At 37.1% G+C, this 12,995-nt stretch overlaps 1 protein-coding gene across 1 annotated transcript in view; it reads left to right on the plus strand.

Annotated features, from left to right (window-relative positions):
* Nucleotides 1-12,995, plus strand: part of WWC2 (WW and C2 domain containing 2) — a 100,874-nt gene that overhangs the window by 50,456 nt on the left and 37,423 nt on the right. Inside the window, exons 5-8 of the mRNA XM_074905801.1 lie at nucleotides 4,479-4,558; nucleotides 7,947-8,076; nucleotides 8,684-8,830; nucleotides 9,783-9,856. Coding sequence (XP_074761902.1) covers nucleotides 4,479-4,558; nucleotides 7,947-8,076; nucleotides 8,684-8,830; nucleotides 9,783-9,856 — 431 coding nt within the window. The remainder of the gene's footprint in view (nucleotides 1-4,478; nucleotides 4,559-7,946; nucleotides 8,077-8,683; nucleotides 8,831-9,782; nucleotides 9,857-12,995) is intronic.

Genomic DNA, 12,995 nt, shown 5'->3' on the forward strand with positions numbered 1-12,995 from the left:
CAGAGGTTTTAAATTAATTTTTAAAGCTGTCTCTTTTACTTTCAGACACATTTTGGGAAAACTTTGGCAAATATTCTAATTAGATGTGAGTTTAAATAAACCCGATATTTTCACTCGTATGTTTTTGCTTTTAAAAGGGACAGTAAAAATCTTTAGGTAAAAATAGAGAAGTAATAGGCCAAGGTGTGCTGCAGCCAGATGACTTTTTACAGAATCTGTGAGAAATGCACCGTCACCTGCATGAACTGCCTCACAAATTTCTGTCGATTTAAAAACCACTTTTCAGTAATGGTGTGAAACTTCACTCTGTTTTGTCAAAATGGAACAGTTCAGATTAAGAATGAAAGTTTGTGTTTGCATTTTGTAATTGCAAATGAACAAAAATTCATTATTTGGTCAGCTGTGTTCTGTATGGTCACTAACAGACTCCATATAAGGAACTTGTATTCACAGGTTCATCTCCAGTGAATTTATGTTGAATAAGGAGGAAATGGTGTGGAAGACATTTAAAAATCTGTATCAGGAGTTCGTTTATTTAAACTATGATATATAATGCTCTGTGGATAGCCTAGGCTTTCTGTTGTTAGTAATGGAAAAAAAATTGGGTCAAACCTTGTAGGTTAAAAAGACAGCACCTCACAGCATAGTCCTTGGATGAGGTCTGGAATACAGACTTTGCAGGAGCAGAAGCAGCACAAGCAACAGCAGTTACTCAGCTCTTCCATTGCCCCCTCCTGGTTTCCACACAGAGCAGCACTCACAGAAGGCTCCAAGAGTAACACCTTCCTTCACTTGGAGTAAGAGTTTTGATTAGGAGTCCAAACAATTAATGTTTAAAAGGAACTGTGGAATAGCTCATTAAAATTTTAAAACCCAGTATAAATCAGGCATGGAATACACTGTAAAACTGGCATCTGGATGTTGCCTTCCTGGCTGCTTGTACACCTATTCATCCTTACCAGTCTCGATTTGTAGTCCCTTATCCTTTAAGGAGAAGGGAAGGTAGTTTATGAGAGAAATTATTTCAACTCTGGAGGAGGTGGGAGGAAAAAATTGGTAAGTTTAGTAGGGAGAATCAACAGCAGTATCTATCCTGTCAGGAACAAGAATGAAGACAAGTCAAGACCTTCCTCCAAAAATGAGCATAGTAGTAACAGATGTTCCCTTTGGCAAGGGGATCACTAGTATATTTGGAAAATTAAATGTTGTTGAAGAATAAAACCCATGACCAAATTTAAATATAGTCACCTACAAGTCAGAGGGTAACATTCGGACATGGTCCTGTGCTCAGTTTTTCCTGTTTCTTAGTTCTGATCGCCTCCCAGCTCAGGATGCAGAAACACTAAATCACCTCTTGGCTGCAAATCTACAATTTGTTTGCTAAGGAGAGAGGCAGATGTGTTAACCACAGTAATTAATTTTTTTGAGCTGCTTTCCTCTCTTCATTGTTTCTTGGAGTCAAGGAGCCTAATGTCCTGCTGGATCCCAGCACCTGATTTATTGGCATTACAAAGTCCAAGTTGCCCATGTGCCTAAAATAGGTGACCTGAATCTTGTCTGCGGAGTTTAGAAGGGTGCAGTCCAAGAATATCTGTATCAGCATAAAGTGTGGTCATCCAAAGCCACTGGATACGAAAATCATTGAGATAAGAAAAAGCGGAGCCCTGTGATGCTAGGGCTGGAAAGTGGTTTTCATGGAAGATGACAGGGGAGGTATGACTGTTAACATAGTTTACCCTTATTTGAATGTTTGAGGATGTTTGCTAATATGCCACCTTTTGGCATTTTACAGTATATGCATGCGTGGTCTTAATGGGAAGCAAAGTTAGTCATTAAAAAGCTGCTAGCCAGCTAGTTAAAATTTGCACATTATTTAGTGAACTATTAGGTCAGAGGTATTAAGCTTGTTTCTCTCACGCTGGCTGAGGCTTACTGGTATCATCAGGTTAATGGTGGCTGGAGGGTGGAAAGTCAGCATTCAGGGAAGTTCTGAATTGGCCTTTGGCCTTTTCCTTGTTAGCTGTGCTTAATATATGTATGTGGAGCCTTCTGGATACACAAAATGCCTATTGCGCAATAGGCCGTGAAGAAAATATGACAAATTTGGCAGCTGTTAAATGAACTAAGGAGATTCTCACAAGATTAAAATTGAAGGATCTGATCCTGCAGTGGACTTTGAGTGGGGGAATTTGGGGTCTTAATTAGTAATCAGTAAGATAATTCAAACAATGCAAAGCATATGTGATCATAGTATGTGTTACACATATGAAGCAAATAGGGGATGCACCTTTATAAAATAACAAGGAGGGTTTTAATACTTGAGTGCTAGAAATAAAAGGAGGATGACACAGGAGCCTGCTTGAAGATGCAGTTGGAAGGAAGAAGTGAGAGGCCTGTCAGGTGACTTAAGATGATGTGCAGAAGCAGTAGGAAGGGGCTGAAGGATAAAACAAGTGTTGTGAAAAAGAGGGAATTAAATGGAAGTTTTGAAGGAGAAGATGAGCATAAAGAATAGTTGAATGCAAGTGTGATGCAGTAAACACAGAGTCTATATTACGATGTAGTTCATGTCCTTCTAGGATAATGTGCCTCACTCACATTTCTTGATACTGAAATGATGATGAATTATAGCAGAGGACACTCAGAAGATGATCTTGAGGAAAAATGTAAGGGTTTCTGAGAGATCCAGTCCTCTAAGTTGAAATCAAATGTGCCTTCTACTATTACTATAAATTAACATTTCCGATTCTAAAAAAAAGTTTAGCCATTCTGTGTTACTCAGAAAAGTTGGGACTTTTTTTCATATTTTACACATTACTTTAATAGGAACATAGAGGTGATATCCGTTCATTTTCTATAACTTTGATCGGAACACTTGAGAGATTATTCTTGGGTTTTTCATGCTAGTCAGGGAAGAAATAGGGAGATCTGAACGTGTACTTAGAGACGTTGTCTGTTTATCATGCTAACTACTCAGTATGGTCAAAGTAAAAACCGTTTTCTGTCAAGTAAAGCAACTAGTGATGATAGTTTCCAAAAGTCTGAACCTAACCCCTCAGCCTAGAGAACAGACTTTGCTTTGGAGAAAAATGGAGATTGAAAGCATTTTATTTCTGTCACAGAAAATTAATTAGCCAGAAGCTACGAACTTTAATGCCTAATTATCAGTCTCAAACCCATACAGAGACCCCGCAAATCACTTGTTATTTTAGACATACAAAACGTTTTAAGTCTCTTGAAAAGCTACAGCAGCTGCTGATGCTCAGTACTTCTAGTCACCTGGCATGTTGGGAATCTCACTTTTTTTTTTTTAATTTGAAGAATAGCACCAAATAGGAAGTCTAAGGGCATTTGGATACAAAGTCTTGTAGACATATTTCGAAATTAATCTCAGTTAAAATGGTCAAAATTCTTCATTTTAATAGAAACCATTTTTCAGAAGAGTTGTATATCTGAGGACCTATGTGAAAACAAGCAAGAACTTCACAGTGGTAGGTGAGAACAGGGGACTTCCAGCAGGTTTTTCTTTTTTTTACCTTACTGATTGCAAAGTTAAAAAGCCTAACAATATCGGGCTAGTATGTAGAGCGCAAACGAGCCAGATATAGATGTATAAATGCCAAAATTTGGGACTTCACATTTCAAGGATGCATTTCTGTCTCTGTGTGTATGCTGAGGTTTAATTCTAATTTGTGTTAGAGTACTCTCATTTATAGGTGGTCCAGAAACTTTGTTTTAGTACGTTTGGGAATTATGACATAAAAAATTAAATGGAGGATATTTTTATTTAATCTCGATGCATTAATATTTTGTAGTGTACTCATATCTGCTAACATCTGAAATAGCAATATTAAGATTGAAAGCAACTGAGCCTGTAAATTCAGGGAAACTAGGGAATGTTTTGCCAAAGACATTGCCATTAAATAGGTGGATATATTTGCGATCCAAATGTGTTTAGTGATGGTTGTCTTTGAATTAAATGATTGTGAATTATATATTTAGGAATCCAGTGTCTGTAAAGCTTTACAAGAAAGGATGGGTCATAGGAGGGAAAAAAAAAGGGGGTCCACACTTTGTCTTTTAGAGTGCAAATGACTTGAGAGCTTCCTGGAATGAAAAGTGAAAATATAATAAGCCTAAAAATAAATAGGCATGTCCCTGTAGGACAGTTGGAATGCATGCTTAACAAGTGAGAAGTAAATTACTTGTTAAAGTTCTCTCAGGTTTAATAACACAGTGTGGTATTGATACAAATAAGGAATGTGATTTAATCTGCTTGTGTCCCTTTAATACTAAAGCATGTTGCCTATAGACATCAGGAAGAGAACAGATCCTTTTGGTTTTAGTATGTGTCAGTAGAGCAATTTATTCTCTTTTTTTGTCTTATCTGATGTAGAGAATACATTAATTGTTCAAAGCCATGTGTTATGCTGTTTAACAAGAGGATTTTTCTAACTTGCTTTGATTTAATACACAAGGTTAAGAAGCTGAAGAGGGAACTCTCTCAGATGAAGCAAGAGCTGCTGTACAAGGAACAGGGTTTTGAAACACTACAACAGTGAGTAAAAGAAATAGTTGAAACAGACTTAATTCAGTCACCCATTTTTGTTTGGTTTAGTTTGTTGTTTTGTTTTTGTTTTTTTTTTTTCATGGGATTGAATCCATTTTATTTGAGATAATTATTGGGGGGAAAAAATGAGAATCTACTCTTTTTGTTGTAGTTAGGAAGCAGGAAATCTGTAGAAAAGGCAAACTTACTGTGCAAGTGTTGACATGACATCTGTTCCCCCTCCTGTTTTTTTCCCATGAGGTAGCTTGTGTTGCAAAGAGGCAGAAAAAAGGGCAGTGGTTGAGGGTCCCAAGGAAGAATTTAGCTGCTTTGCATGTCCCATTCAAACATTTTTTTTAAGATTTTGAAAAGTTAATTAGGTCTTTCTTTCCTCCTTCCCCACCTCCTAAGCTCAAAAAGAGAGAGGAGGGTGCTGTTCTTGGAGGTATAAATGGTGCACAACACTGCAGGGTTTGAAATGAGTCACAATCTGAGGATTAGAAGAGACCTGACTTGTAGTTCCAGTTACTGGGATGCCTGGTGTCCAAAGGGCTGATGCTGAACCGGGTGAGAATTCTGGGTGTTTAACCAGTTGGATTATTAGGGAATTAATTTTTTTCAGTCTGAGCACTCCCTGCTGCTCCCAACTTACAAAGTTGGGCCCTAAAATACTGAAGATTACTGGAACTGTCACCATAGAGAACTTGCTGCAGAGGAAACCTTGCTAACAAGTGTGTTTTCTTGACTAATGTAAACAGAAATTTATTATGCTAGTCTTTTTCTATATTGTGGTATGTACCCATACATTAAGGATATATCTAGATAGTAAGATGCTGAGCTGTGTGCTCTTAGTACACTAGATTCAGTAGCAGAAGCAATGTTGCAGCATTAATGTAATATTGCCTGGATTAATTTGCTCTTCTTCTCAGGACCTCCTGTGTATGGCAGTGTACTGTCAGATAAGTAATAATCTCTATCCTGGAGAGCTTGCAGAATATATAGGGAAGATGAACAAAAAGTGGGAGAAGGGAAATGCATTTCCATAATCCAGGTAGAATACTAAACTGCAGAGAAGTGATTTGCAAGGGATAACAGAGCATCTGTGTTTCGGGCTGAGTCACTTGAGTTCAGTTCCCAGTTCTAACCAAAACGCCTTGTAGGCGATTGCCTGTGTATTTTAATAGACCAGTTCTATACATTAGGAATCTTTTTAAGTGGGAGAAAAAAATTCTGGTCCAGGAAATGACCAATCATAACTATAAGCATGTCAAAATGGACAAAAAAGGTTTTTCTGGTATGAAGAGTTTAAAGTCAATTGGGAACTGAAAACCCTCAGCACCTTAGGAGGATGCCAGTCAAGTCTTTATCCTCCTTCATTTTGACTAAAATAGAAATGTAAGATGTTTGTTAGTTAAATATATAAAGACGAGCAGGAAGTGAAGGGAGAAAAGGATAGCTGATTGCATTTATTTAACCATAAATCAAATTACATTTGAGGCAAAATTTAGAAGAAGAAAGACGTATTGATTCTAAAGCTTAAGGTAATAAAAACTCATGCTGCTGTCCCAGGATTAAAGGTTAGCCAATCGTGCTGGTTTTATTATATTAATTCAACAATGAAGTATTGTTTTAAAGCAGCTTGCTCACAAGTCATTTTGATAGTTTCTGAAACATGCTTTGGATTCCTATCAACAGCATTCCACAGAAACACAATGGACGTTTGTTTTTAACATTCAGTCAGACACTTTCAAACAGTACTAATCCCATTAATTTAAAACAGGAAGATGGAATATCTTACATGTCAGAGATCCTTCTTGTCTGTTTTTATTATATGCAGAATAAAGCAGTTGTGATTCGAATGTGGCACATCATATTACTAGGCAGCATGTGGTGTATTACCCAACTATTCATTCATGATCCCAATTGTTGGCATATGCTGTATCTGTTCGACCTTAGCAACCTGATAAATTCCCCAAAATTGAGTGTTGTCAGACAGTAAGTGTCTACCTGTGAAAGAGTTTGAGGAACTTTGAAGCTGAAACAAATATATCCTTGAATAGGAATCTGAGTGCTGAGTCACATAGGTAATTTTCTTATAGAAATGCAGTTTTAGTTTGAATAGAAACTGAAATGTGGAGAAAGAAAAACAGACATGCTCACAGCTTTAAAGATCACTTTAGAACCTTGATATCTTTGTGCACAAAATTGGAAGAAAAGTAGAATACAGTTACAGGTGTTTTGTGGGAGTTGCTGTTCTTGCAGGGGATGCTTGAGATCACTTCTGATCATTAAAATGTTTGTTCATTCCTTACAAAGTTAATGTCTTCCAACAAAAATGAAAAATGATGGATGATGATAAAAAGAGAAAACCAACTGCATTATAAAAGAATGTATTCTCTTCTAAGTGCCTGACTTTTGTGAAGGTGGCTGTTGGTTTTAATTTTGTGAAGCACAGCTGCAGTAATTTCTGTGATGCTATGAAATGCTCAGTTAAACTAGACATCATGTGTTTACAAACTGTACTTCTTGAAGTAAATATGGAAATACTAAAACGAAGTATCTTTCTCTCTAAGTTTAGGGGCTTTTTGTTATTTTCAAGTTAGTTTTTAAAATCATTGATACTCCAGGAACTTAATAGATAACTGATATCATATATCATACATCAGATAATCCAGAGAGTTTTGTGAATACAGAGCTCCTGGTGACTGGCTGAGCAGAACAGCTGTTCCAGACGGTTAATGCTGAGGGTTAGGGTGAATGAGAGGGATGCTGAGACAAGAATGGTGCTGGTTACATTTCTTCTCTACAAGGCTGATTAGTACCAAGAAGCTTGTGTGTCTGCCAATGTTGTGATGTGGGTGTGGGTAGAGGAACAACTTTTGCTTCTCTAAGGATCACAGTTAATAGTGTGAAAGGTGCTTCTATGTTGTAGAGAGTTATGGTGGGGATGGGAATTTTGATAGTTGTCAACAGTAACGGTATACTCCTGCTGGCATCTGTAGGAGTCTTCAGTGTTCTGTGCCCCTTATGTCTTTAAGACTGGATCAACTAAAATTGCTTGTGAAGTCTCTGCCTTTGGTAAGGCCCCAGTAGTTTAGCTGAGGTGGTTTTAAAGCCAACAGGAGTATTTTTCCATGAAATTTCATGATGTCAGCAAAAGCTGTTCACTGGACACTGTGCGTGTGTTAGGTAGCTTGACATTTTTGCCAAGGATTTAGTAGTAAGTATTTTAATGAAGACTTCAATGTCCTTTTTCCTCTTGCATGTCTGTTACAGGAAATGGTATCTCTTATCTCCTTCCCTTCTGTTCTCTAACTATGCTTCTGCCTGAAGCAGAACAGCAGAGATGTTAGTACTATTTTTTTGTATATAGAATTAATATTCCCTCTTTCCACAGAATTGACCAAAAAATGTCTGGAGGCCAGAGTGGGTATGAACTGTGCGAGGCCAAAGCCATCCTGACTGAACTGAAGTCCATCAGAAAGGCGATAAGTTCCGGGGAGAGAGAAAAACAAGATTTAATGAAGGTATTTTGAACAGCTGACATAAGTTTTATGTGGATTTGTTTTAACATGACTCACTTTCCTGATGATAAATGCTTTGCATTTTATACTTTTTAAGGGGCTCTCAAAATTCTTTGAGATAAGCTAGCATTAAAATCGATTTTCAGATGCAGAAACTGAAGCCTGTGACATTCCTAGTTCAAAAAGCCCCTCTGTCAGTCAGAGAACATAGATTTCTGAACTTGTATTTAAAGTACAATGCGTATGTTACCTCTAAACCACAATTCAAAATATTGAAATCTGAATTGCCCTATTTTCATTTCTGAAAGCAGACCTTTTTAATCAGCCAAATATTTTAACTGGTTGAAAATGTAGAAGAAAAACAATAAAAAACCAAACCCACAAAAACAAGAGTTTTAAAACTGCGAGTAGTTTTTACATTGTCACAGGTGATGGTCACCCTTAGTGTCACCTACCAACTGCTTGATTAAAAGGGTAGTTTGCTTAATATGAAGTAAACCCAGAATTTTTATATTGGAGTTTTTATGTAAACATCTCTTGATAAACTGATATAAACGTGGTAAAGTACAAAGGAACTTTAACACCACCACCTCCTCTGTTTCCTGGACAGAGTCTTGCAAAGCTGAGAGAGAAATTCAGTCTTGACCAAACCATTGGGACATCTGAACCAGACTTGAATTCCAGCTCTGTAAACTCCCAGCTGTGTTTTTCTAGACAAACTCTGGATACAGGGTCTCAGACTGACATTTCTGGTGAGGTGAGCTTTTTTCCATTTAGTCATATGTAAAGAGAAATTGAATCAGAATGCTTCGGTTAATGGAGTTGGAATCAAATGGTTGTTTACTCTTGCTAATAGGTGTATACATGTTTGAGAGAATTACTTAGAATAAGTTATCTGATTCCCCCCCCCCCCCCCCCCCCTTAAATTTTAAATCAAGATTCAGATGAACTTTATACATTTGTCATGAAGCATTTATGACAGTCTGATTTAATCAAATAGTTCCAGTACAGTGAAGATCAGAAGAAGTAGATAGTATTTTTTGTATCTGTCTATAGGATATGTTTCACCTTACAGACCTAATTCAGTGTTAAGATGTTTTTAATTTTCAGAAACAAGATCTTGGAATTTGAATGTGCAAATTTCATTTCACACAGCTGAAAAACTGTTAGTGGAACTACTTGATCATTAATTAATTTAAACCTCTGTTTCACTGATGGTATGTTTTACATACCCAGAAGGCTGTGCTTAATTTTGGTACCTTCTTTGAAGTTCTGGAGCTAAGTTTATAAGGAAAAGACTCTACAAGGTTTTCCAAAGAGCTAAGCTTATCTCTGTTTTGTAGTAAACTTATTGAAGTCTTGCTTTGAAATGCACTTATGTCGTTCTAAATTCTGAGTTTGGCAGAGTTAAAAGTAGGAGATCAAAATTTTAGGTGTAATCACTGCAAGACTTCTTTGAAAATGCTCTTACTTTGATTGAATATGGACAGTTGGTAGTGCAGTATTTAAACTAGATCTGAAAAAACCAGCACTGTTTTGTACATCTGAGTAGATCACTAACTAGGCATCTAACAGCAAGTGTGTGGCTGCAGGTGGGTGTGGGTTTTTTTAAATTGTGATTTTTCTGGTGGGTGCATAGGTTTTGTAGATTCATTTAACAAATTTACACAGTAATGAGACTCTTTTTTTTTTTTTTTTTCTCCCAACAGGTTGGAGGAAGAAGTAGATCAAATTTAGCAGAGAAGGTCAGACTAAGTCTTCAATATGAAGAGGCAAAAAGAAGGTAATAGGGTTAGTTGCTTTGTTAAGTGAGAGTCTCGAGTTGGGAAGGTGCCTGATGTCTGCAGCACCAACCTTGTGCTCGCAGTGACATCTAGTGGGAGGCTCGTCAGAGGCGCCGTGGGCATTTCTGCAAAGTGTTTCTTTTCCTGCAGAATGCAAGCGGACTCTCAGGAGCAACCGGTGCTTTTGAACAGCAGGTTTTAACATTTAATGCCAAGTTGAATGTGTTAAGAAAATGCAGACAGTGGCAAATTAATGTTAGTTCCAGGATTAAGGGAATAGAGTGAACTGGCTTTCCACTGAAAAGAATTACCATGTTATTTACATCCATTATAACCTTATTTGGGATCATCATTTCAGTTCACTGTGCCACTGAAGGCTCTTTAGTTTTAGAGTTGCTTCAGACTTCCAGCACAGATTTAGTAGGCTTAATTATTTCCTTTTCCACTGGGCATTTGAATAATTTAAATACTTGTTATCACTGTGGGATTGGGTGTGTAACCTGAGGAGAAGAGAAACCAGGAACTGCTCCACTGATGAATGTGGAATGCCTTTCAAATAAAGTTCTCCAGTGGTCGCTTGTGAAAGCAGTGCCATTTTGATGAATTGGCACAGTGCTGAAAAATGGGCATCAGAAAGCAGAACATTCGGGGTTAAAATGACGTGTTTTCTGGTGCACTAGAAGTGCTGCAATAATATGAGGGGAAGATGTACTATTTAGAGGGGAAAAAAAAAGGGGGTGAGTTGTGAAATCTCTCTTAATATATTAATGGTGTTGTATTATTTTATGATACTTTATACAAAATTAGTGTCAGCTATTCAGAAACCTTACAGTTTTTGTTATGGAGGTATTTTGTAATTTCAGGGGAATATAAATCTAGAAAGTTATCCCACACCCAAAGTTCCTTTTTTACTATAAAACTAAACAAGGCAATAAAATAAAACACAGTACTTTTCCCTAGATGAAAACTGTGCCTAAAATGACATTTAATCTGAGATTTAAGTATTATTTCACTTGAAATACTGTGGTATGGTCAATTAGAAAACTAGAAAAATAAATTTGCAGCTTGTAAGTACCAAGTAAAGGCATAGTTAGTTTCCATGTTTTAAAGTCAGGAGGCTGTACAACCAACACTTTTTTTGCCTAATTTCAAATATATTCCCTCCTCATACACAGTACTAGCTACCATCCTTGCCGGTAACAACAGTAAACTTTTATATCCTCATTACGGATCATAAAACTTTATTATATAATCAATGCATTCATCAAAGAGTGCTAAGGCTATTGTGTCTGTCCAGTATTGAACATGTATGATTTTGGCTCAGAATCATCATGTACATAATATTAATTGTCAGATGATGTTTTAGATGCAGATAGATGGGATTTTTTCTCAAATGTAATTGATCCAAAACCAGATCATCTTCTGTTTTGAATCCATCTTGATACCAAGAAGTCCCAGCATTGTGTCTTAGCATTCCTTGGTAGGAAGAAGAAAATTCCTGGCAGTAAGTCAGTTTACCACTTCTACCTTGGAAAAAAAAAAACCAAACCACATACTAGTTTGCACAAAGTTCAGTACCTAATTACATACACCTCAGTTGTTATGGCCATTGTAGTCATCGCTATAATTTAATAAATTTCTTTTCTGAAAATATTAAATGTGCAAATTCTAAGTTGTTTTGTGTTAAAATAACCGAGAGGATCTTTCAAGTGAACTTCTCTACTTGAAAATTATCAGATAATTTTGTGTTGCATATTTTATGCTGCTTGGCCAGCAGAATGTCTTGAAGAGGTGGAATGTTGATGTTAACTATACTACATACAGCTGCAATTCAAAAGGAGATAGAGCATGCTGACAATCCTCTCCTGATGTGCTAAAGATCTGGCTAATATTTCTTGTTGACCTGCTGAGCAAGGACTTCCTCAGAAGAGTGAGACCAGTTCAGTTTTCATATCCATCTAGTCCTTTGCCTGTCTGAGGCAGCTGAAAAGAGTGTCAGAGCAGAGAGTTGTCTATAGCTGAGGGAGCAAAAGAACTATTCGGAGATCACCATTCCATCCCATAAGCCATCAAACAGCTGTCAGTAACAGTTACTTTCCGAACACAGTTAGCTAGAACCAGTGACCTGGAGATGAAAGCCTTAACATTTCATTATCCATCTGAAATTATTTGGTTGTTTTCCCTCTGCGTACTGCTCCTCTATAAAGAACTGTTGAATACAAATGATATATGTAACAGCTGCAAAGTATGTTGAAATGCTTCATTTCATCTCATCTCACTGTTAGGTTGCGGTAACACTGCTGATAGTATTTCTGTTTATTATACATTGTTTTTCTGTGAAAATGCCCTAAGTGAAACTTGTTCTTGCAGGGGTTTGGTGGAAGTATGAGTTGTTTTCATTTTTGAAGCTGCTGGTTTTTTGTTTGAGGTGCAGATGATAAGGATATGTTACCTATGGAAAAAGAAAGGGAGTGGTTCCTCTTAAGCTTCTAGTATAAGCAATGGGATAGTGAGATTCAACATTAGCTATTCTTAGCTTTGACCATAAATAAAAGCCTTAATGTAATGTAAAATTATACTGTGGGTGCAAAATAAGCATGATGTTATTAGTTTTGTTAATCACAGACTAGAAAGAAGAGAAACATTTTCATAGAAATCTGTTGGAACTACAGAAAGATTATACATACCAAATTATCTCTGTGTGTTACGAGGTACGGCATGGGTCATTACCTTAAGTGGTGCCTGGTAACACTGAAGTTGCACAGACTTATATCAGTTGTTGAGCTGACTTAGGTCTATTTACCTATGGCAGTTACAAATAAATAAAAGTAACAGATCGGTTTCTCTTACCCTAGATTGTATGGGAACATTTTTCTATCTCGACTCTTTCTCTGCCTTTTTTCCAGCCTACATCAAATAGGTGCAGAAAGCTAGGAGCTGTTACGTAGTTCAGAGATTCCATATCTTTAGCTGTGCAGCTGGTTCAGGTGTGGCTAAGGCTGGAAGTGACTGGAAGTTATCATCTTACTAGATATGTGGCACCTATAACAGGAATTTTTAGGCTTTCCCAGTGGATAATGAGTGATAATGAGTCTTCATTGCAAGACCCTCACCTCTTAAGATATGCTGCTGAGCCCA

The sequence above is a fragment of the Athene noctua genome, chromosome 4, assembly GCF_965140245.1.
Source record: "Athene noctua chromosome 4, bAthNoc1.hap1.1, whole genome shotgun sequence".
NCBI classification, from domain to species: Eukaryota; Metazoa; Chordata; class Aves; order Strigiformes; family Strigidae; genus Athene; species Athene noctua.